This window comes from Rhinolophus sinicus, chromosome 16 (assembly GCF_057876585.1).
Source record: "Rhinolophus sinicus isolate RSI-liver-muscle chromosome 16, RSI-T2T, whole genome shotgun sequence".
In the NCBI taxonomy this organism is placed as follows: Eukaryota; Metazoa; Chordata; class Mammalia; order Chiroptera; family Rhinolophidae; genus Rhinolophus; species Rhinolophus sinicus.
In genome coordinates this window covers 62,695-87,813 of record NC_142516.1, presented here as the reverse complement: position 1 = coordinate 87,813, position 25,119 = coordinate 62,695, and the positions used below count along the sequence as shown (strand labels likewise).

The window sequence follows — 25,119 nt, the reverse complement described above, 5'->3', positions numbered from 1 at the left end:
CCTCAGGCCGTGCGGTCCACATCCCGCCCACAGCCGGCTCCGGACACCAGCCCCATGAAGCGCTCTATCTCCACACTGGCGCCGCAGCGTCCCCACGCGGCACAGCTCTGCAGTGGCGGCCTGGACCGCGCTGCCACCAGCCAGGCCGCAACCCACCACCACCACCGCTGCCACCGCCGCAGGGACAGGAAGCAGAAGTCCCTGGAGAAGGGGCCCAGCCAGTCCGCAGACAAGGATGGCGGTGCGTTTGATGCCCTATGAGTGTCAGAGTCCCAAGCCGGGGGGTCTGAGAGCCCGTGGGGACCCTCTTTCTGTACGTTGTGACCCCGCAACCGGCCCTGAATAGGCGGCAGTGAGTACCAGACCCACGCGCCTCCTGCCCTTCCCTGGGACCCTCTGCTGCTCTGGGTGGGGGCTGCGTCCCCGCCTGGCTCAGCCGTGGTGACCACCTCTCTTCCTGGGCCAGCGCCCAGCAGCACTGCGGGGCCAGGGCCGCCCCCGGGAGACGGGCCCACCGGCGGCCGGCGGGAGCGCAGGCAGGAGCGCGGCCGGTCCCAGGAGCGGAGGCAGCCGTCGTCCTCCTCCTCCGAGAAGCAGCGCTTCTACTCATGCGACCGCTTCGGAGGCCGCGAGCCCCCGCAGCCTCGACCCTCCCTCAGCAGCCACCCCACGTCGCCGACGGCCGTGCCAGAGCCAGGACCCCCGCGACAGGTGAGACAGGCGGCTCGTCCCGCTCCTCCGCCTGCGCCCCCTGCAGGCCCTGCGCGGGGCGTCTGGTGCCGGGCTGTCCAGCTGCTACTTGACCATGGAGGGCTGGCCCCTGGCGGCCGCCCCCGCCCACCCGCATCGCAGCCCCCCCTGTGCTGCTGGGTCCGTCCGGCCCTGTCCTTTGACTTCAATTTGCTCTGCCCCGTTCTCCTGCAGGGGAGTGGTTCAGCGAATGGCAGCCCCTTGCTGTCCACATCTGGTGCTAGCACCCCTGGCCGCGGTGGGCGGAGGCAGCTCCCCCAGACCCCGCTGACGCCCCGTCCCAGCGTCACCTACAAGACAGCCAACTCCTCGCCCGTGCACTTCGGGGGCGCTCAGACCAGCCTCCCCGCCTTCTCCCCGGGCCGGCTCAGCCGAGGCCTTTCGGAACACAATGCCCTGCTGCACACAGACGCCCTCAGCCAGCCCCTGGCACCCAGCTCTCGGATCGGCTCTGACCCTTACCTGGGGCAGCGTCTGGACGGCGAGGTCGCTGCCCGCACTCAGCCTGAGGACACGCTCACCTTCGAGGAGGCGCTGGCCACCAACTCGGGCCGCTCCTCCCGGACTTCCTACGTGTCGTCCCTCACCTCCCAGTCCCACCCCCTCCGCCGAGTGCCCAACGGCTACCACTGCACGCTGGGGCTCAGCTCCAGCAGCCGCGTGGGGCACAGCTACCACCACCCGGACCAAGACCACTGGTGCTAGCTGCCCCGTTCAGCGGGTGCCTTGCCGTTGATGAGTTTTATCATCCACACCGGGCTCCGGGCACGCGTGGGGGCACCGAGGCAAGGCCGCTGCCCCTGGGAGGAGGGGCGCCTCCTGGGCCAGCCGGGAGGCCCCGCCTCCTCTCGACCCTTCGTGGAGGCACGCGGCTCTCTCGGTCCCCTCATGCTACCTTCTGGGGTCTCAGACTGCAGACCCGACACAGGAAGTGGCTGCGTGTGCGGAGCTGGACCCTGCGAGTCTGAATCCTGGGGGAGGGGCTCCAGCACCTGGGGTGCTGCCTGGAACCTTTCAGGAGGTCTCAATTGTGGGGAGCGTCCTTTACAGGAAACAGGGTGGGGAGACCTTGGGCCCCATGCGATGGGAAACAGCAGCAACCTTGGGAGCCCAGCCCGTGGCTCCACAGTCGCATCAGCGGCCACAGAACACACGTCCAGTGCTGCCCTTCATATCTTAGCCGGCAGATAGGCTCGACGCAACCAGACGCTCGGCCCTCCCCAGACACTGTCCGCCCTGAAAGGGACCAAATCTGGAAGATGTTCTTACTGTTGGGTTCAGTTTTTAATTGCAATGCCCTTCACTCTTTTGTCAATTCTATATACTTAACCTAGAGAAAAACAAAAGAACCAGATAAATGGGGAAGGAAATGTTAACATAACTTAAAACTCAAACCTGCAGGAAGATGCTGACTTTCCAGGATATGTTTTGTGATGTGTCTGAGGAGCCGCCCTCCTGTGGGGTCCAGGCCCCGCTGCTCTGACCAAGTGCCTGACCTCCGAGCCCTGTCCCACCAGGCTCCTGGGGGCGGTGACGCGAGGCCTGTGAACCCAGGGGTTTGTGGGAACTGTTCCAAATAGCAGCTGAGTAGAAAGCTGCCGTCCAGAGAACGTGCAGACACGGCCAGTGGGACTGTGGTCGCAAGAAGCGAGCGTCTCCCGGTTTCCTCCCGCAAGTGGAAGGGTTTCCCGGGGAGCACGGAGCGTGTGCTTGTGTGGGGCGTTTCCAGTCTGACCCACATCTGATCCTCAGGGACGGAATGCTTGGAGACCCTCTGCTGTCCTGAAAGTGTCCTGGCGTCAGGCGAGGGGGCCTGGGGGTGGGTCCTCTGGCAGGAGGCCCGACTGAAAGGAAGCTGAAACCTGGAGGAAGCGAGTGATGACAGTGGCTGAGGAGGGGGCACGTGAAGCCAGCTCTGACTCTGGCACAAGACATGGGAAGGCAGGCAGCGGAAGTGAAACCCATCCTCATGGCCACTCATATGGGAAAGACCATAGGATGTGCACGAAACGCTGGGAGACTGTTTCACGAAGAAGAAAGGGGCATTTCCATGAGTAGATTCTGGTGTGTCCTCCATGTTTTGAATTGTCAGATGGTCTGTTTGCTGGATCATGTGTTTTTGGCTTTTACCCCATGATTCTCCTTTAAGAAACTTGGCGTGTGATGTGTGTGTGCGTGTCTGTGTGCAGGTGTGTCACCGTGAGTGGATGCTGTTAACCCACAGGGCTATGCAACAAGAGACACACGTTTACTAGAAATAAAACACAAGGCCGCCACCTGTTCTAGGGTTTCAGCATGATGTGACCAAACCATTTTATAGAGTTCCTTACTGGAAGGCACAACACTCTGAAACTTTAAGATAACAGAGCATTTTACTCCAACACGATACACAACCCGGACTTTCCGACTGCATGTGATCGCTGTGGCCTGTCACAAAGCAGAGGGTGTGTGTTTTGATCCTGACGTTTCGTGCTGGCCCCCCATCCCGTTATTTTGAATGTATCCATTCTGTGCGGCAGCCGCAGCTGCCTCCCCAGGCCCCGCCGAGTGGAGAATCCACTTCCTAGAGCCACACGGCTTCACTGGTCTGTGTGGGACATTCTAAACAGTGGAATTGGTGATAGTTACAGGGCGTGGGGGAGGACACACTATGTCTTATTTTCTGACTTTGGGGTTTTTTCTCTGCACTGTCTTCTCAGCCATCACATTTCCCCCAAAATCTCATAGTGAGTTGCCAAATTTGAAATGCATCAACCAGTTGTCTACACTGGAACCAGTCAAGCAGTGGCTATAGTTTGAACAAGTTACGTGTGCATGTAAAATATATACATATATACATATATGCAAGTATGTGCATGATAGTGTATATCTTCGTACTTTTTGATACAATGTATTCATTTGTTAATTTTTAATTATATTTGATATAAATCAAAGGTTTGTTGCAAAACTTTATATTTAAGAACAGTGTTAAAAAAAAAGGGAAGTCCCAATCACAACACAACTGGGACTTGCTTTAAAAAAATATTCTGTGATTGACTAGTTTGCTGCTTGAGTAATATTTATCAGCCAAACTTTGGATTCTGCTATTGTTTCTACAATGACATTTTGTATGAAGCAAAGTCCTTGGATTAAAATAAAACTTAGCTAAAAAATCAAAACCAAAACTTAACCAAGCTGCTGGGTGATGTATGCAAGGGGTGCGGGAGTGGCAGGGCGGTGGGGACCAGGACGTCTCCATGGGCATGTGAGCAGGTGCATAGTGAGGGTGGCTCCGAGGAAAAGGAGGACATGGGCAGCTTGTCTGTTAACGATGCAACCAGGCTGAGAACTGGGGTGAGTGTTGGAGTTATGCGTGGCAAGAGGGGCCTCGGTGAGGCTCTTGGTGGGTGTGGTTGTGCTTGCGTTAGGAACACAGTGGGAGGGTTCGGGGTGGGCCCAGCAGGCTGGGATGAGGTTTTGCGTGGCCACCAGTGTTTGGATGAATTCGCTCTTAGAAGAGGTAAGAAGGAGCTAATCCTAAAAGATAGGGTTAGGTTAGAGTTAGGCTTGGCATTTAAAGTAGGGTTTAGGGTTAGAATTAAGGGTCAGAGTTAAGAATTAAGGTTGGGGATATGGTAAGGGTTAGGGCTCTGTGAGGGCAGCTGAGGAGAAAAGTGAGAATGGGAGCACAAAGGTGGGGAAAAGTTCGCATCACTGCCCAGCAGGGAGGGCGGCCTCAGTGCCCAGGAGGAGCTGGGTGTGAGCAGTGGGGTCAGAACCTCACGCCCGGTCGGTCACCTCACAGCGAGACGGGATCCCTGGGAGCCCCCTGATGCCGCGCAGACCCTGGTCGGGGAGGGCCTCGGGGCTGCGTGCAGCACGTTCTGGGTGGGTATGCACCCGGTGTTCCCAGGAGAACTTCACTTTCCTGTCCTTTCTGACGTGCACGACACCTGCACTGTTAACAGAAACCTGTCTCTATCCCGTCACCGGGTTTCCCTGCTGCCTTCTTTACCACGTTTGCCACCACATGCGCAGTGCTTCGGACAGTCTGCCCCAAACGGGCAGTCTCCCACAGAACGGCCCCAAAGCCCGGGATGAGAACGTGAGCGTGATCTGAGCGTCATAATCCACCTCAGGCCCATCTCCCCTCACACCTGTCCCACTGTGCGAAACGCCTTTTTCCAGTTGGATCCAGTTTTGCTGGAACTGCCCCTGAGACTGACCCTCATTTTCACACTTTGATGGCTTTAAAGGCACAGATGACTCCAGCCTGGGCCTGCATTCCTGCAGGAACACCCAGGCCTGATGCTGAGCTCCCCTCAGAGCAGCCCACAAGGAGGAATCCGTGCATCCACGGCGTGAGCCACCCATCTACCTGCTTCCAGAACATTCCATCACCCCACAGGATCCCTGCACCACTAAGCTGTCACTCATCACTCACCTTCCCCCAGCCCCTGGCAACCCCTTATCCACTTTCTGTCTCTGGATTTGTCTGTTCTGGACATTTTACATGCATGAAATCATATGCTACGTGTCCTTGTGTGACAGGCTTCTCTCACTGAGCACCGTGTTGTCAGCGGCCACTCACCTGGCAGCTGCGTCACAGCTTTGCTCTGTTTTACGGCTGCAGAATATTTCAGTGTGTGGATGCACCGCTCATCCCTCGATGGACACGGCTGCTCCCACCGTTTGGCTGGTGGGAATCATCTGCTGTGGACGTGGGTGAGTCCTGCTCTCAGCTTTGTGGGGTGTTCATCCAGAGGTGGGGTTGCTGGATCACGTGGAAATTTCACATTTAATGTTTGATGAACCATCTTTTCTACAGCAGCCGCACCATTTCACATTCCTCGCTCCTTTTTGTGAAGGAATGTTAGTGCTTTTACGGGTGTCCTACATTCTGTGTGTTAGTGCGTCCTTGGCTTGACATCGGGGGTGTTGCTACCTGTCAGCTGTGGCGATGCTGCTGTGACAGCCACACACAGATCTTTGTTCGAACACTTGTTGTCAATTCTGGGTGTATAATTGTGCGTATATAATTTGGAGTGTAATGGAGCTAAAAGGTAGCTACACTTTTAACTTTTTGAAGATACTTTAAACTATTTTTCACAGAGGCTGCAATAGTTTACGTTCCTACCGACAGAGTGAGAAGATTCCCATTTTTCCACACATGAGTGTAAACGTAGCCTCCATTTCGTCATTACAGCCTCATGTGGGACAAAGACACCAGCGTGAGCTTTCTTTCCCGTTTCAATAATGGTTAGTGTTGCATCTCCTCAGGTGATTGCTGGCATTTGTATGTCTTCTTTGGACAAGTGTCTATTCAAGTCCTTCACCCTATGTTTATTTATGTATTTATTTATTATTAGTTTCAGGTGTATAAAAAAACATAGTGATTAGACATTACACTCCTCACAAAATGATCACCCCGATAAGTCTATTACCCCTCTGACACCGTACACAGCTATTACAATACCATTGACTATATTTCTTATGCTGTACTTTATGTCCCATGACTATGTTTTTTAAAAATTATAGTTCACATTCGATATTATTTTATATTAATTTCAGGTGTGCAGCGCAGTGGTTAGACATTTATGTGAGTTATGAAGTGATGCCCCAATAGGTCTACCGCCCTTCTGACACCACACATGGTCTTTACAACATTAAAGTTCCCTGGATTTGTGTGGCGTCCTTGTGCAAGGCCGGGCTGATCTGCTCGGCACCGTTCCCATGTTAGTGTCTGTGCTGCCAAAGTGAGTGCCCTGTGCTCCTTTTAAAATTGCATTGTGTGTCTTCCTGTTGCTCAGCTGTATAAATAATTCATATATTAGGACTAAAGTTAGGGGATAGGAATTAGGGATTAGGGGTCAGGATCAGGGTTAGAGGGTCAGGGTTTAGGGTTTAAGGGTCAGTGTCAAGGGTCTAGGGGTCCTGGGTTAGGGTTATTAGGATTTGAGGTTAGAAGTTAGGGGGTTAGGGTGAGGGTTACTTCAGCATTAGGTTTAAGCCTCACTGGCCCACTTCTCCTTCCCCTTGTCATCTCTCTCAGACTTCTATGAAGGGCAGGACTCACCTAGGACCACACATGAGTCAGGGGTTGAGTGGGCCACTGGTTCTCTGCCCCAGTCCTGGGCTCTGTTAGAAGACTGAAATGGTGCTCTGGGCACTGTGTCAAGTCCTACCCAACCTCAGGCCAGGGTTGTGCAGGGCCTGAGTCACGCACAGGCAGTTTCCACCTGCCCTCCCACTGGGGAAGGGGTGGTGCCAGCCCCACTGTGCCTGGGCAGCGCCAGGTTCCAGCTCAGCCCTGACACATGATGGAACTCAGTAGATACGTGTAGATTTATACAGGACTGGGTGCAATGACCTGCCAGCCCCCAGATACAGCTCCCTGAGGGTCCCTCCTGGGACTGGCTGGCTCCTTCGTCCCATCCTAGTGGACAGCAGGAGACAGTGATGTCTCAGGCAGGACAGTCCTCGGCCTCTGACCATCCAGGGAGGCATCTGCGGTCCTCCAGCTCAGGCCAGCCTGTGCCTGTCAAGCCCCCAAGCCCAGGTACTGAGCTGACCATGGTGCTGGACAATTGAACAGCTACCCGGGCAGTGTAGACAGCCCATTGGAATGTTCCAATTCCCAACATCCATGTGGTGAGACAAGCACCTTCTCCCTCACAGCCTCAACCTCCAAGAGAGGTGAGAACCCTGCAAACGCTGAATGTGGCCCTGGCCACAACAGTCACAGCCACACAGCAGCCCTGAAATCCTTTGGCCTCTCGGTGTTAACAAGCCTCTGACGTTCACACTTGGTGAGCGTCACAGATGTGGGTGCAGCTGCGTCGCCCAGTGGGCAGCTCCCACTGAGGCCAATGAGAGTGTTTGAACCGGGACCTGCCAGGCCCAATCCCACTCTTTCGTTTGTTTGTTTGTTTGTTTTAAAGATTTTATTGGGGAAGGGGAACAGGACTTTATTGGGGAACAGTGTGCACTTCCAGGACTTTTCCAAGTCAAGTTGTTGTCCTTTCAGTCTTAGTTGTGGAGGGCGCAGCTCAGCTCCAGGTCCAGTTGCCGTTGTTAGTTGACGGGGGCACAGCCCACCATCCCTTGTGGAAGTCGAACCAGCAACCTTGTGGTTGAGAGGACGCGCTCCAACCAACTGAGCCATCTGGCACTCACCCACGTGGGAATCGAACCGGCAGCCTTAGGAGCACGGAGCTCCAACTGCCTGAGCCAGCGGAGGCCCCCAATCCCACTCTTAAACTTGCCTCTTGCAAGCATTGATTTATTTCTACCATTAAAAAGTACTCATTTGTTTTATGTCACTAAGTGTGCTCCGTCTCTGGCAATCCAAAAGGTCCTGGCTGACACAGCAGAATCAATAATCCCTGAGACTCCCACTGCACGGTGTCCTCACTGGGCGGGGCACATGGGGGGACATGAGGACACTGGGTCAGATCTTAGGGGACCTGCCGACCAGCTCTGTCCCTGTTCCTTCCTTGTCTCAGGAGAGAGAACCCCAAGACAACGAGAGGAGAACCAGCGGGGGAGAGGTCCCGGATGGTTAATTGATCTGCTTCCATTTTCCTTATTTTAGGAGCCATTTTGTTCATGTGTATTTTCACTAGGAAGTCACCCATTTGGATGCAATAGGTTTCTCTTTTACCTTTAATTTCTCCGCTCTTTCCAGAATTGTTACAATCAATGAGCAAATGTTGATGCGTTATTATTCACTAAAGTCTGTATGTTCTTCAGGTTCCTGCATGCAGGCTCGGTCAAAGCCCACACTGGTCATCTGACCAAAGGTTCATGCTGACAGCTGGGGTACCTGGTGGGTGAATTGGGGTGTTATGATAGGAAATGAGACCAGGAGAAGCACATGAGGCCTGATGAAGTCTCAACACTGTGCTGATGATAGAGACTTTACTCTGTAGCCCAAGTGAAGCTGTTGGTAGTTGTAGGCACAGGAAGTGACAGGATTAGATCCCTAAGTTAGTTGGAAAGATCTAGCTGGTCACAGTGTGGAGGTTGCACTGGACGAGAGAAGGACAAGACCAGTAGCAGGGAGACCAGTGAGAAGAGCTGTGAGAGGCGCTCTGGCCTGAGCTGAGACAAGGGCCCTGAATTTGGAGATGAGCGGGGGTGAGAAGAGCAGGGAGGGGCTGTGGTGAGCGCTGCCCCGAAGATGAAGCTGGCACAGGTGCCGCAGTCAGCACTCAGGGGCTGTGGCTGTGTGGACACCAACAGGAGAGCTCATTCTGCCACAAGGAGACTCTGCTAAACGCTTGATCCTTCCAGCCCTTGGAGGTAGAGAAAGGACTGAGAGGTGGAGTGAGGGCCCATCACGTGTGGGGCAGGAGCCGACCTGCCTCACCTCACTGATCTCACAGCCACCTGAGAGGGAGCGGTTACCCCACCTGACAGGTAAGGAGATGGACTTTCCATGTCTTTGTCTGAAGTCACACGGCTAGTACTTGGAGGGGACAGTCGTCAGCTCTGCACTGGTCTGAGGTTCACCGCCCCCCACCCCCCACTCCCAGCATAAGGAAGGTGCCACCCCAGACTCCATTCTGAGCAGCCAGGAAGCTCTTGTCAGTTGTGACCTCAGAGGAAGGGAGCATGGGCAGAAGCAGAGCCGTGCCCTGGGTTGAGGAAGAAGAGATTTTAAAAGGCCCGAGCTCAGGCATCTCATAGCTGGGGGGGGGGGGGGGGGGGAGTCGTTGTCACAGGGATCTGGTGCTGCTCGTCCTCCTGTGACGGGCGAGGCCACCACCTCCCTTCCCACCTGTCCCTGTCTCCATGTGCTGGCCCTGGTCCCTGGTCCCACCCCAAAACCAGCCTGGGTGAGTGTGTGGCAACGCTGCACCATTATCTTATGTACAGATTTTCCTCAGTGGAATGACCAACATTCCACCCAACGCCACAAGGACTGTTTGGATCACTCTGTTTGTCCAGGATCTCCTGTGTGCAAGCTCTACTGGCCCATGTGGGCCCATTTCAGTTGGAGTTCTGGACTCAGAACTGTGTTATTTTATTTTATTGAATTTATATGAGTTTATTTGAGCCACACTCACCACATGTTCTGGGGAGCAAGTTCTCAAATGCTCCCAAAATCAGTCATTGTAAATACCTGTGAGATGGAGATAATAATTGTCTCTGCCACATCTGGGAGAGATGGGTGAGACAAGGCCTGTGAGGGCCCAAAACAGGATTTATCTCAGCATGAGCTTAGTAGCTCCATTTCCAGTTTTTTGAGGAACCTTCATACTGATTTCCATAGTGGCTGCTCCAATCTGCAATCCCACCAGCAGTGCACACAGTTCCCTTTTCTCCACAGTCTCTCCAGCACTTTTGTTTGTTGATTTACTGATGATGCCATTCTGCCTGGGGTGAAGTGGTATCTCAGTGTGGTTTTTATTTGCATTTCTCTAATGATTAGTGAAGTTGAGCATTTTTTCACATATCTGTTTGCCATCTGTATGTCCTCTGCCCATTTTTAATCATGTTGTTTGTTTTTTTGGTGTTGAGCTGAATGAGTGTTTTATACATTTTGGATATTAACCCCTTATCAGATGTGTCATTGACAAATACCTTCTCCCACTCAGTAGGCTGCCTTTTTGTTTTATTGATGTTTTCTTTGCTGTGAAAAATCTTTTTAGTTTGACACAAAATATGTTTATTTTTTCTCTTACTTCCCTCGCGCGAGGGGATTGTAAAGATTTTTGTAGGGTATCTGATGGATGCTTTGTCTTACTGGGGGGGCCACTTCATGGATGGTGTGGGTGCCTGACAACTCCAGTGCACACCTGAACCTGACGCTGAATGTCAACTATAATTATATATATATATATATATACACACACACACATATACATATATATGTACACACACACACACACACACACACACATATACATATATATACATACATACAGTCACTGTAGGCGGAATACAGCATGGGGAATAGAGACCGTGGAAATGTGGAAATGTTAACAGCTGTATGCGATGTTGAAAAGGTAGTGGATTGGGGGAGGGTGTTGTCACTTTGTGTGGGGTATAAATGTCTAACTGTTACATTGTTTTGTACACCTGAAACTAATAAAAACAAAAATCAAAAAACAAAAATCAAAATGAGCTTAGTCCCAGGGTTCTGGATTCTAATTGTAATGCAGTGGGGCAGGGAAACGCTCTCTTCTGCCATCTCGTGTACATATAGGGAATAACACCACGTTCTGGGCACCAGGAAAAGTTATTCTCTGCTGCCATCTTGTGTGGTTATTGGGAATAACACCTGAATGGAGGTCAGGAAGAGCTCTTCTTTCCAAAGATTTCCGAGCCAACGAAGAACGTGTCAGACCCAGGGCTGTGCCCCAGGTGCAGTCATCTGTGCCCTGGGAGCTGCCCGCTGGAATGTGGAGTCCTGGAGGTGAAAGCCGGCACAGGGCTTGGCACACCTGAATTAACTGCCTCTCGCCTCTTACCTATGCTGCCTTATTCTACCCTCCCCTCTTGCCTCCCAACTATCGCCAGGGCTGTTTTTTAATTCACAGTGTGCACAGAGAGCCTCTGTAAGTCACCACATGTGGGGGCAGTGGGGTGCAAAGCAAAGATTTATTTTGCACGTAAAAGAGGCAGCCCAGGAGGACAACCCAAAAAGGAAACCAGGTCTGAGAGCCTAAAGCCTGGATATGGAAAGACCACAGGGAGGCCTGCATGGGGCAGACTGCAGCCCCCAGGAAGAGCTGGGGAGGCAGGCTGTGGTGGGATCCCAGGCTCTGGTCTGGGGACTGGGGCTGAAGGGGCCTTGGGGCCTCCACTCCAGGTGCAGCATTGGCAGGGGGAGCTGAACACCAGGCTCCTGGGGCAGCTTTGCTGGAACAGCCTCCCCCCATGCAGCTGTGGTAGCTGGACTTGTCGGGTGGGTTGTGGCACAGTCCCTTACCTCTGCCCTGGCATAAGGGGTCTCGTCCAAGGCTGGGGCCACTCTCAGGTCCTGAAAGCTGGCCTGGTGTGGGAACTCCAGTCCTGGGGGGGCTAAAAGCATGTAGGGAAGACCTGGGATAACAGTGCAGAGTCAACCAAGGACATCCCAAGAGATCCCAAACCCACTGGTCACGCACACATTCAGCGACCTTGGGCTGGCAGCAGCTCAGCACCCACACCCCACATTATCCATCTATTACTGTCCCTTGTCTGACCTTCTCCTTCAGCCTCTGTCAACATATATCTAGTAGGTTCAATATATTCATGAAACATATGCTCTTGTCGCCGCCACCCTGTAGTGACCCTTTCAAGCCCCCAAGGGACCTTACTTCATCCCTACCTGAGGATGTTTATGTACCCATGTTTCCTTTCCATCTCCCTACCTCTCCCACATGTGAGGTGTCTGACTGTCTCCTGGGTGCAGGGTTGCTACATGTATGCATTAAATCTGCTTATTTTCTCTTGCTAATTTGTCTCCTGTGTTAAAAGTGAACTGGCATCTTAAGATGCTTAACCATAGAGCTGGGAGGACTATGGGGGTGGAGCTGGGGCCCGCGTTAACTCTCTAGTCTTGACTTCCTGTTGAACTCTATGGTAACTTCCGGGGGCGGGGAGATGCGAATAAAGGGGAAAGCCATGTTTGGCTCTTCCCCTTTTTCCTCGTTCGTGGGTGGGGCCCACGAACTGGCCGTCAGGTGGTTCCGTTTCTTTTTCCTGGAGAATTGTTTGGCCAATCGACGTTATTGGCGCCCAGCGCGCGGCCCGGAGCGGAGCCGCGTTCCGCCGCCGTCTGGCCGGCGAGTGACGCGTGGCGCCTACGGGCTGATTCCGCCCCACGTTCCCGCCGCGGCTCAGGGGCCTCAGGTGAGCTTCTTCCCTGGGTCTGAGCAGACACGTTTGGTGTCTGCTGTTTGCTGGCTGCTGTGTCTCCGCGCGGAGGCCTGGTTCTTCGTGCACGTGGGGCCCGTGGTTTGATTTCTTGGGAAGCGGGCTGGCCTTGGGGCCGGCGCTCGGCCGGCGCTTGGCCGCGCCCCCCGGCCCACCCAGCCCCGGGATAAGAGGTGTTTCTGCTGAAACCGGCCAGTTGTAGCCGGTGTCGGATCGTGTTGTCTCTTGGGAAAGCGGGGGACCGAACCCCCGGTGCGCTGGTGGTTTCCCGGGACTGGCTGTCGGCCGTCGGCCTTGTTCTCCGTGACCAGGCTGCTCCGGAGAGAGGCGAGCTGAGCACCTGCAGGTTGTTCGAGCAGTAAACTGTTTGGGGCCCAGTGTTTTAAACGAATTGGGATGTCTGAGGTCTGAGCCTTCGACGATTGTCCCTCCTCCCCAGACGTCAGCCAAGTATATGCTTGAAACCCGCAGGGAGTCTTCGTGCAGGTATTTAACTAAATGGGCAGATCTGACTATGGATAATTATAAATATCAGTGGCCGCTTTGGGAACTGTCGGTATTCCCAAACTTCAGTTTCTGAAAGCTAGATTGTGTAGTGACGGTGCTGAAACTAAGAAAGCGGATTGGAGTGGTATGTTGAGGCCTCCCATCAAGACTGAATCTAAAGTTACCTTTTTACAAAATAAAGTCTCACAGCTGACTGACTGTTAAAAATTAAAAAAAAAAAAACCACACCAGCAGAATGGAGCCTGAAACCGCCTGTCCTCGCTTCTCCACGCTGCCTTGGCCGCCCCTCACCGCGCCTTTGTCTCAAGCTCTGCCTCCTACACCATCTCGTTCTTCTTGGCTGCCTCCTCTGCCTTCAACTCAGCCCCCTGTGGCATCTTCTGAATCTCCCCTCTCTTCTCCCTCGGCACCTATCACAACTTTTCCATTTAAGATTAAACCCTCTGGGGTCCTTGTAAACCCCACATCTCCTACATTCCCTGGACCAAGGCTGAGTTACGAGTTATAGTCAAGGAATTTCCTAAGGTAACTAAAGATTCTAATAGGTTTGCTGAGGAATTTGATACTATTCTTCAAGCTTATCATCTTGGATTTCCTGATTTATACCAGCTAATTAATATGTTGGTTGGTGAAGTCCAAGCCAGATGTTGGATGAGAATTGCAGAATGGGAACATCCTGAAAGAGATTTAGAAAAGCAAACCCCTGATTATTGGGAGGAAGCCAGGAAACTTGCTAGGAAACTACATCGAGCAATTCCCAAGGCTTTTCCAAAGGCTGTTGATTGGAGCAAAATTCTGTATTGCTCACAAAGGCCTGACGAATCTATTAATGACTCTTAGGAAAGATTCCAGGTCATTTTTAAAAAGCATTCAAGTCTTCTTTCGGATGCCGGCCACACATGGATATTTTGTAATTCTTCCTTTGTCAGTGGGCTGAATGAAGACCTTTCCCTCCTGGTTAAGACATCCAGGATGGGATGGGGGAAAATGCCTACCCTAGACTTGGTACATTTAGCTAATGAGCTTGCTAGTACCCTCGATGAGCCGCCTAAAAGCAAGATCGCCAAGATATTTGACTTTCAGCAGTGGCAAATGAGAGACCCTGTGGGAAACCAGAGAACTCCAACTGTTTGCCATTACTGCAAAGAGCAAGGACACAGGAGAAGGAATTGCCAAAAGTTTAAGCATAGGACATGCTCTCTGCCAACTAACCAGCCTCTTTCAGGCCTTCCTGATTCCCTGTGACGGGGCTCTGAGAACTTACAGAGTTTTTTTCCCCTGAATCATTTTGGAGAAACAGGTTTACATATCTGAACCTATTCTCTTTTGTCTAGGTCCTGTAAGAGATGAACATTAACATTGTTTTCTCCTTAGTTCTTCTGCCCCACCTGCTTATTAGGCAGAGACTTAGAGAAGTATCATGCTGGATTTTCTTCCTCCTGAGAATGAGGAAGACCCTCATGACTGCCTGACGTTAACAGATCACCTCCTGACTCCTCGTGACGATTTGTAGAAAACTCCTCTGGATAAAGCTGATTTCTCATGGTTTACCGATGATTCGTACTTGAGAAACGACAATGGTAAGTACTGTGCTGGTTATGCTGTTGTGACTCCTTCTGAAGTCATCCGTGCAGCACCTTTGCTTCTGGCCACTTCAGCACAGCAGCCTGAATTATATGCCCTCACTCGAGCTTGCATTTAGCAAAGGGTAAAGCTGTCAACATTTATACTGACAGCAGATATGCCTTTGGGGTGGCTCATGACTTTGGAATGCTATAGAAACAACATGGTTTTCCTACCTCCAATGCAGATCAAATTAAGAATGGTCCATATGTACAGAAATTATTGGACGCTATACTTTTACCCAATGCTTTGGCCATTATTCAGATTCCAGGCCATTCTAAACTTGACTCCCTGGAAGACAAAGGAAATCATCTGGCTGACATTTCTGCTAAAAATGCTGCCCTTAAAGGCATCAGCAACACTCGGGCCTCTGTCGTGGTCCAGAGAGAAGCTTCTCCAACTGATGACTTATAGAAACTGGCCAGAGAAGCCCAACAATCAACATCTGAAGAAGAAAAGCATAACTGGAAATGCAACAATTGTTGGTTTCATAAGGAAGAGAGACTCTGGTTTGGACCAAATTTAACAACCCAGTCCTACCAGAAAGTTTGAAATTCCCACTCTTAACCACTGTACATGCGCTAAACCATTGGTAAACTGACAAAGTGGCAGCTTTCATGCACCAGTATTGGTGGGGAAATATTTATGAGGCTGCGAAAAGCACTTACCTCAGGTGTCCGCTTGTCCAAAGTATAACCCAGGGAAACCTATTCACACTGCCCCTGGACATTTTAACTTGCCAAATGGACCTTTTAACTTGCCAAATGGACCTAGGTCTGGCAACTAGACTTCGTACAGCTTCCCCATCTCATGGATACAAGTATATTTTAGTCATGATATGTACGGTTTCTCACTGGACTGAAGCTTTCCCTTGTGGACAAGGTAATGCACCTGCAGTGGCTAAAGTGCACAGAGAAGGGAAACAAAAGCATAGACACACACCTTCTTTTAAAAAAAGAATAGTGGGTATTTATTAGTGAAACCCACATGGTGTATGTAGCCTCTTCATAGGCCTGGCACAGGGAGAGGGGCAGATGGCTCATTGCTGCAGGTCGTGCGTGGGGTTTGGGACTCCCCCGGGGTGGCCTGCACTCCTCTGTGTCTCCTCTAAGGGGGGTTGGAATTCAGCCTTCCTGAGCCCATCGTAGCAGGAACAGGACAGAGATGGCTTAGGTCTCCCCAGGAAGCAGAGGTAACTCACGTAGGAGAGGGTGTGATAGGGTCCTCACTGACTGTCACTTCTCTCTGTGTTTGAAATCAGTTCTGGTTCCAAGGAAACTGTGGCCTCTTGGAACTGTCAGCACCCTCGCTCCCCAGCGGCACATGGCTGCCCTGTTCTCACAGGAGTCTTGTTGGACTCCCACCCACTGGGTCCATGGGGATTCTGTGCCCTCGTGGACCTCATCTGTGAACGGGTGGCCAGGCGTGACCAACACGATGCATGTCTGCTCTGTGCATAGCATTGTCCCATCAACCTCAGTAACAAACGTAAGTTTAAAGACACAATAATTAAGAATTTCAAGATGGTGTTGGGTGCATTAAACCACACGGGGCCAGGTACAGGGGAGGTATGTTACAGAAGCTGCTGTGTGATGGGCCACACAGGTGAGGCCGTGCAGGGGCTCAGAGACCCACTTACAGTGGGACCGATTCCTGCAGGTGCTGTCCCCACAGTCGGTTCTCGGCAGGGCCGGTGAGGGCCTTGTCTCGGCTTATTCTCAGTACCACCTGCCTGTGCTGACGGAGGCTCTGAAGCTGCCAGGGTCAGTGGGAAGGGCAGTGGCCTGGAGGGAGTGCCCCCTGACCCCACACCTCCTCAGGGCAGCCGAGTCTGTGCAGAGAAAAGTGGGGGCAGCCCAACCTCTGAATTTGGCTCCGAAGCCCATAACTGGTCTTTATGTTCCTAGCCCAGCGCAAAGACCCGGAAGACGTGGGCACTGCAAGGTGTTCAGGGAGAGACCTGCGTTCTCGGCCATCCTCTGAGCCAGATTCTGCCTGTGCTGACTCAACTGTGAGTGGCAGCCCCCAAGGCTGGGGTCACCATTCCCATTGGCACAGAGAAGCCGATCATCTTACCGTAGGTCACACAGCTGGTGAGGGCAGAGCTGAGTCAAACCCACTGTGGTCTAATCTGGAGTCCATATGCTTTGCACCATGAAAAGGAAAGGCTGCGGGAGACCAAGCCCCAGACAGAGCCAGGCACACATACACACACACACTCACACGTCCCCACCTGGCTTTCACCTCGGCGACTACAGAGGTCCTAGGAAACCAGGAGAGGAGCCAAGAGAAGACAAAGGAGGAGGGTGGGGCCTCTTAGGAGAAAAGGAAACCCTTCCCAGGAGTCCAGGGAATTCCCTTCCCCCGTGAGTCTGTCTCAAATCCTAGATTTCTCTCCTTGGTCAGTAAACTAACTACGGTGATTCCAGACTCACACCTTTCCAGGAGTTGAGCTCCTGTGGCTGACAGTATGAGTTCTCTGTCGCCCTCCTGGACACCTCTGCTTTCAGTGATAAGGGGGGAATGAAGTATGTGGCCTGGAGATTTGTATGGAGACAAAATTTATTAGAACAGGAGGCCAGAGAAACCATGGAGGAGATTGCTGTTGACATCCCCATAGCACTAAAGGAACTATTTGTTTTATCTCTTGTCATGAAAGTGGAGGATTTGTTTAAGCAGTTACTTCTGTACTCATTACACTCTTGGGGAGGGTAAGGGTCAGAAGACTCCCTCTGAAGCCCCCTCAAGTATGTGGTGCCTACAGTTGTCCTGTGGCTGTTGAGAAACTATTGAATGCTAATGACTCACTCATATACTCCCTGCAAACATAGGGCTTCTCCCCTGTGTGTCCTCTGGTGTCTGATGAGACATGACTTTACACTGAAGCCTCGCTCACACTCCCCACAAACATAGGGCTTCTCCCCTGAGTGTGTCCTCTGGTGTCTGATGAGACATCACTTTACACTGAAGCCTCGCTCACACTCCCCACAAACATAGGGCTTCTCCCCTGAGTGTGTCCTCTGGTGTCTGATGAGACATCACTTTACACTGAAGCCTCGCCCACACTCTGCAAACATAGGGCTTCTCCCCTGAGTGTGTCCTCTGGTGTCTGATGAGACGTGACTTTACACTGAAGCTTCGCCCACACTCCCCACAAACATAGGGCTTCTCCCCTGAGTGTGTCCTCTGGTGTCTGATGAGACATGACTTTACACTGAAGCCTCACCCACACTCCCCACAAACATAGGGCTTCTCCCCTGAGTGTGTCCTCTGGTGTCTGATGAGACATGACTTTACACTGAAGCCTTGCCCACAATCTCTGCAAACATAGGGCTTCTCCCCTGTGTGTCCTCTGGTGTCTGATGAGACTTGACTTTACACTGAAGCCTCGCCCACACTCTCTGCAAACATAGGGCTTCTCCCCTGAGTGTGTCCTCTGGTGTCTGATGAGACATGACTTTACACTGAAGCCTCGCCCACACTCTCTGCAAACATAGGGCTTCTCCCCTGAGTGTGTCCTCTGGTGTCTGATGAGACATGACTTTACACTGAAGCCTCACCCACACTCTCTGCAAACATAGGGCTTCTCCCCTGAGTGTGTCCTCTGGTGTCTGATGAGACATGACTTTACACTGAAGCCTCGCCCACACTCTCTGCAAACATAGGGCTTCTCCCCTGAGTGTGTCCTCTGGTGTCTGATGAGACATGACTTTACACTGAAGCCTCACCCACACTCCCCACAAACATAGGGCTTCTCCCCTGTGTGTCCTCTGGTGTCTGATGAGACTTGACTTTACACTGAAGCCTCGCCCACACTCTCTGCAAACATAGGGCTTCTCCCCTGAGTGTATCCTCTGGTGTCTGATGAGACTTGACTTTACACTGAAGCCTCACCTATACTCTCTGCAAACATAGGGCTTCTTCCCTGAGTGTGTCCTCTGGTGCTGAATGAGATATGACCCATCATCAAAGCCTTGCTTGACTCTTACAGTTCTTGACATTCCTACTCCCACAGATAATTTGCCTGTGTGCTCCGGATGCACTTTCTGGCCTGTCCTGGGCTCTCCCTCCACTATTTTCTCACGCTCCCTACAACTCCCCATTTGCCCATTGGGTGGTTTCGAAAAGGCCCCTGAAATCCTCCTCTGCCTAATCCTTTTAAGCAAAGGTTTGGACCTTTCTTTGACCTCTTGACCGTCAGCGCTGTCATCCCAGCTGTGTGGATCAGTCCCTTGCTCCTGCTGACTCTGATCCTCTGGGCAGGGTTCCTCCGACTGGAGGTGCTTCCCTGCTGATGTCCCTGGAAGGACCTGAGAGGGGTGACTGCGGCCCACATGCTGGCTGAGGAATTTCTGAGTGGAGAAGGCCAGAGAGCAGGAGGGACAGGGATGGGTCTCCGGCTCTGGTCCTGCTGAAAGAGAAAGTTGAGGTCAGGGCAGGTGTTGACAAGGCTGCCTGAGCCGTGTGCTGTATCCTGGTGAGACCGGCCCCACCAATCGGTCTCAGTGTGTCGACAAGGCAAGCTCTGCCTCCCACAAAGGGTTGCTTTACAGTCTATGTTTTCATCCCATTGTTCTGCACTACATCTTCACAAACCCAGAAAGCCCCTGTCAAGGGCCTTTTCTACATACTGCCCACACTGGGGACTTCCAAGAAGCATCAGAGGCAGTTTCAGTCCTTTTATAGATGGTAGCACAGTGGCCCTTCCCCATAGACAAGAATCTTCTAAGTCACATGAAAGAAAAACCACAGGCCCCAAATGGCGTCACTCATGCTAAAAGCTCATGAAAACACACTAGATTTAATACCTGATCTAACTGCAGTCTCAGCCTCTCCCCGAAACCGTCTTCATCAACCATTCTGGAATTTTCTGGTCAATACCAGTGAGATCATCTGTGGACCCTCTTCATCCCACCCCATGGAAAGAAGAGGCAAGCTGCAGGATAAAAACGCTTCTTCCCGAAGCCGTCCCAGCCCCGCATAATCTTTTCTTTCGCTAATCGCTCCCTTGCCCAGCCTTCATATAAATACCGTCCATTTTTTACAACCCTTTGGGGTGCCCTGGTAGATGCTACATGGGTTTCTGCTGACTCATGAATAACGCCAATTAAAACCTCAAATGTACTTGTCTGAATTTTGCCTTTTAACAAGCGTATCACTGTGAGACTGTCTGCAGCTATTTACTGTGTTGAGAGCTAAGAACACTCTTGATGCCTTAAGTGGAATTGTCCTTAGTGACATCCTACGTGGGGAAAGGATCTGTGAAGTCAGGAACCACCCAGCCTGGAGATCCACAAATGCGGAAGGCAGGATGGAGTCGTGGCTAAAGGGAGCATCTGCGTAAAGCTGAATCTGAGCCTCCCATTCGAAAAGGTATTTGAGGAGCCCTATGAGCCTGGATCTCTTGTCGGGAAGTGAGACTTGGATTGGATAAGACAGAGGGTCAGGTCCCATTGACTGAAAGATTTCAATCTGAAATGCAGCTGGGGGATAAAAAGATCAGAACAAAAATAAAATATATAAAAATTGTTCCTAAGAGTCAAATGTGTATGAAATGAATCCTTCATTTCTGAAGCAACTGGTTTGAAACTTTACTGACATTAGACTGATTGTACCCTAGGAGTTGGACCATGAGCATGTCCAAGAACCCTTTCTTTTCTTTCCATTTTGAAGAACTGCACTGCCCACCTGTCTCCACCCCAAGCTCTTGCTTCCACTTGATGCCCAGCTCCTGGCCGTACTCGTCCCCGTACCAGACCAGCAGTTCACAGCCCGGCCTGATGACCTGGCAGGTTTGGTAGAAAATCTGCCTGTGATACTGAAAGGCCACCAGTTTCTGCTCTTCGTCATCCCGGGCACAGTTCACATACCTGGGATTGAGACGCAAAAGGAGGGAAAACAGGTGCTAAGTTCCCACTACGTGCCAGATCCCTGTCCAGCTGCCCTCCTGATACTGAAAGCCTTCGGGCTCTGACGTCGCCCACTGCCCCCTGCACTCCTGGGGGACCTTCTGTCCACATCTAAGCCCCTCGCACAATGTCCTGTGGACTCCTGCGTCCAAGTGCTGCCTAGAAAGCTTGCCCCGCCCTAGGAGGTCTCTGTCGCACCACAGTAGGACAGGACAATAAAGCTCATTCGCATTCTGTATCCCCCATAGAAGAGAACCCCTCAAGGAAAGGGGCTGGGTCAGGAGGCCAAGGGGCCCAAGGCCAGACTGGCTCGCTCATGCTCTGCAGGCTGCAGGACCCAGGTCTGTTTAGAATCAAGGCTAGGGCGCTTTGCTGTCCTCACAGGTCAAAGGTCCCTTGTTTTAGGGTACCCTGGCACTGTGAACTTCTCGAAAATAGCAAAATTATAGTTAAATATTTCTAAAATCAATTGTTTCATGTCTGTCTGCAGTAAGTCCTCCATAAGGACTAGGGTTGTGTGATCTGTGTATGTAAAGAATCCTACCGTCTGAATAAGTGTTCATTAGATTCAAGTATGAATCCAGGGTCCCCAGTGAATCTCTGCCCCTTCCAGGTTTTTCCAGGGCCCAAAGTTTGTCCAGCGTAGAAAGTTGCATTTTGAGGACATGTACCATATTTTATCTCCTTTTTTCTTCATGTCTCTTGGTACGAAAGAGCACTGTGTGGAGAAAAGAGCAGGGGATCGAGGGGACCATTGAGTGAGGCTTGATGAGAAGGGAAGGACCAGCGGCCTGACATTGATGAGGGTCCTGTCTGGAACCCAGACACCTACTGGTCTTACCTCATCCAGTTGGACTGGGATTCGTCCTTTCCATCCACATACTCATAGCAGTTTCTCCCTTTGGTGATCTGAGGTTCAGGGAAAGAAGTTAAAGGCTTTGTTTTGGTGGGGAGGTAGTAGAAGAATTGTTCTACTCCACTGTCATCCAGGCGCTTTCAGCCTGCATGGATCCCACTGTCAACTGTGATGACATGACATGCTTCTCGCTCACCATCTACACGTCTGAGTCGATCTGTCCACTCAGCAGGAGCACCTCACGGAGGGGCCCCTCTGCTGCGTCTGCACCACTTTGCTCCCGCTTACCCTCTGGTCTTTAAATTGGAGTGCCATGTTCACGCAAAGTACACTCAGCACACAAAGCTAACCGTAGTGTCCCCATACACGTGCCAGCATGTAAGTGTGGCCCCCAACCCACAGGGGACAGGTAGATGCTTCTCACTATCCAGGAGTATCCACTGTTGGCCTCCTCTTCATCTTCTGTTATTTGGCCCTCGTAGGGGCCAAAGTTCAGACCCAGCGGCAGATCAGACGCCTCGTTCCTCACTCCAAGCCCCGCCTCAGGGATGCCTGACACTCTGATTCTCAGCCCAGGGGGCAGAGTGAGGGCTGAGCGGTTGGGATGCCCCTTATCCACCACACTGTCCTTTACAAATGTAGGGGACCCATGAGTAGCACAGCAGTCAATGAAGTAGTTGTGACACTTCTCACAATCTGGAGGCAAGAGCAATGGGGATTAGGGAAGGTATAGTGTGTGTTCCTGGACGTAAAGAGCTTCAGAGAGAGCCCCGGCAGTCACATCACTGAGCCTCAATCCTGTATGCCAGGCCACGAGAGGAAGGGAATGATTTGGGAACCAAATGACCAGGTGAAACTATTGTATCAAGATATAACAGCCTTGTTTGTGAGGGTCACTTACACAGGTAGTCGTCATCCTGGGGCTTGCTGACCTCTTGGTATGTACGGCCCCTTCTTTCCTGAAGGCTGTACATCTTCACTTCAATCTCCTTTCTCCTGATTCCTAAGTTGGAGAAGAGAAGGTGAGTGAGGTTGGCGGGCTCTGTAATGTTAGTCCCTGTTTTGCCAGAAAACACGAAATCTCCTCCTATCAAAATGTCACCTGTTTTTCTGTTTGTCCTCCCTTAACTGTTGGTTCAGAGACTCAGACTCCACACCGACTACAGGTGGCTGATTCAATTTTAGTTTCTAGCTCTTCACATTATCAGGTTTAACTTCCCAGTCTTTGTATTTACAAAATGGTTCATGCATAGAGTTACTCATTCAGAAAATATTTGCTGTGGGCCCATTATGTGTTAGGCATTGAGCATACAACACCAAGAAAGTGTGGTCCCTGTTATCACAGATGGATTTATTGGACAACTTGGATGTGTCAATTCTTTGAAATGTAATTTAATGCTTTCAAACAATGTATGAGCTTTGTATCCTTATCTTCACTTTACAGATTAGCATTCAGGAGCCCACAGAATGTATAAAATTTTCCCAAAGCCCCAGAGCTAACCTGAGGTCTCAGCTTAGTCCACCTTAAATCCAGGCCTACCCAAAGTCCACCCCACAAACCTCGGCCACACTTATCAACCTTTCCAGAGGATTCAGAGGAACTAAAGTCTCCAAATTATTTTCTCTTACCTGATTTTTGTCTAGAGTGCTGTACAGAGTTCTCCAGGAGGGGACATTGGTTTCTGGGTTTGCTGTGAGCCACTTTCCTTCAGCAAATTTGTGGTTCCTGACAATTCCTTCAAACTAGGTTCATTCCTTGATAGTGCCCTGGATGTCACCGTCAATGCGTGAGCCACATATTAAGAGATAACATGTGTTTGTTTAATTCTTTAGGGCTTATGATGTGTTTTCACAGGCATTACTTTAATTACTACTTTGACCACCCTTGGAAGTTCCTGGGGAGTATGAATATTAGAGGGAACAGAAAGGGCCTATGTGGGTAATGAGTCCAAGACTAGAACCCATGCCTTAAGGCTCTTTCCTTCCACCTTTTTCCGTAAAAGTGGGAGTGAGAGAGATTGGGACTAGATCAAAGAAATGTTTGGGAGAAACATATGTATCTACACAACAAAGAAAATTATGCTGAAAGTTGCAAATTGCTCTATCTTGGAAAGAATGTTTGTAATTCGATTAACTGTTTCCCATCAATTCTGATTTAATAAGGTTGTACCACTAGGTAGTTCTCTTTAGTTTCCTGATCCATAACATGGTCCTTCTTAATGAGTTAGTGACCATGGCATGTAATAACATTCACTAAAGTTTTTTGTGAGCTATTTAATACAATATGGAAGTGAGAGTACAGTCCTGCTATCAATGTACCCCTTCAGCCGTCTCCATGTTTGAAATCTAACAGTTATTATCTTCAGCATTAATTGACCCTCTTCTAGTTTAATTTGTAAATTTGAAATCACTCATTCAGAAAACATTCAGGGGGCCCTCAGGGGACCTGAGCTGGTCCAGGGACTTCTGAGAAGAATCACGTCTGGAGCAGCCTCTCAAAGAGCTCGCAGTACAGAGGGAAGCATTGATTGTAAACAATTCCAAACTACATGAGCGTCACCTGATTAAGCTCAGAGAAAGAAGCTGTTACTTCCACCTACGGGAATGAGCATTTGAAATCAGTTCCAGAGGGATGTGGAATAGTGAGCGATTGACATGAAGTCGTTACAGAGGGACGAATGTCTGTGGAATGGTGAGTGACTGATATGAAGACCTTACAGAGGGATGAGCGTCTGTGGAATAGTGAGTGACTGACATGAAGTCCTAAAGTTGTTGTATTATCTGTTGCTTCTTAGTCATCAGCCCTGAGGCTCCTCAGGGACAGGAGGTGAGTCCTTTACTTAGAAGGGGAGGCTCTGAGGCTGGGGTCCTCTATCCTCCCCTGGGACCACTCACTGCACAAACTGCCTGCATACCAGAAAGCTTCCCTGAGTCAGAGGGTTGTCGTGCACCTCTCAATGTAGCATGGCAGAAAGAACCGAGGTTGAGCTAATCAGTCAGATGAACGATGTAAACATGTATGGATGAGACGGTGCAAATTTTGTAAAATGATGATGTCCTAATGAGTTTGTAAGTGGTTTAGAGAAGGAGCTTTGGATTAGATTGCACTACCCCTGACACTGTGCTCTCAGACACATAATCAGACATTTCTGTAACTCTGAAACCTTAGTTTCCTCAGCTATAAATGGTGATATAGTACCTACCTCAGAATTGTTGTAAGTGTATTCATGTAAAACTCTTAAAGTCTGAAATATTGTGAAAATAAAACAAGTGGCAGCTCACATTGTTGCTGTTTGTTATTCACTATTAAAATGATGAAGATATCGACACTGTGTAGAAGAGACCAAGAAAGGAAGGCAGCAGTCCCTAGAACAGTCTGCAATTCCTTCTCTTACCTGCATTTGGATCCACGAGGAACATTTTCTCGACAACAGGATTTGGGAACTACTCACCTTCTGGTGTTTACTCTGTCCCACTCTGAAGTCCGCCTGAGAAGGTTTGACTAAAAGGTGATGAGAAAGCAGTGTTTTGGTTGGTAAATGTTTCCAAAACCTGGAGATTCTTACTGGGGACACAGAATTCTGAATCAGAGATTGACAAGTACAAACCATTGGAAATGGTTTCTGA

General features: G+C 50.8%; 1 protein-coding gene and 1 pseudogene across 7 annotated transcripts in view; one reads left to right on the top strand and one right to left on the bottom strand.

Moving 5' to 3' along the window:
- CACNA1B (calcium voltage-gated channel subunit alpha1 B) overlaps positions 1-3,919 on the top strand; it is a 167,752-nt gene extending 163,833 nt beyond the window's left edge. For all 7 annotated transcript variants that reach the window (XM_088792970.1, XM_088792972.1, XM_088792971.1 and 4 more), the window contains 3 exons: positions 34-241; positions 467-711; positions 925-3,919. In XM_088792970.1, the coding sequence (XP_088649096.1) occupies positions 34-241; positions 467-711; positions 925-1,455 (984 nt within the window). In that variant the 3' untranslated portion in view covers positions 1,456-3,919. The remainder of the gene's footprint in view (positions 1-33; positions 242-466; positions 712-924) is intronic.
- Positions 3,920-17,531: 13,612 nt separating this feature from the next.
- LOC148754928 (uncharacterized) lies at positions 17,532-24,912 on the bottom strand (annotated as a pseudogene).
- Positions 24,913-25,119: the final 207 nt, after the last annotated feature.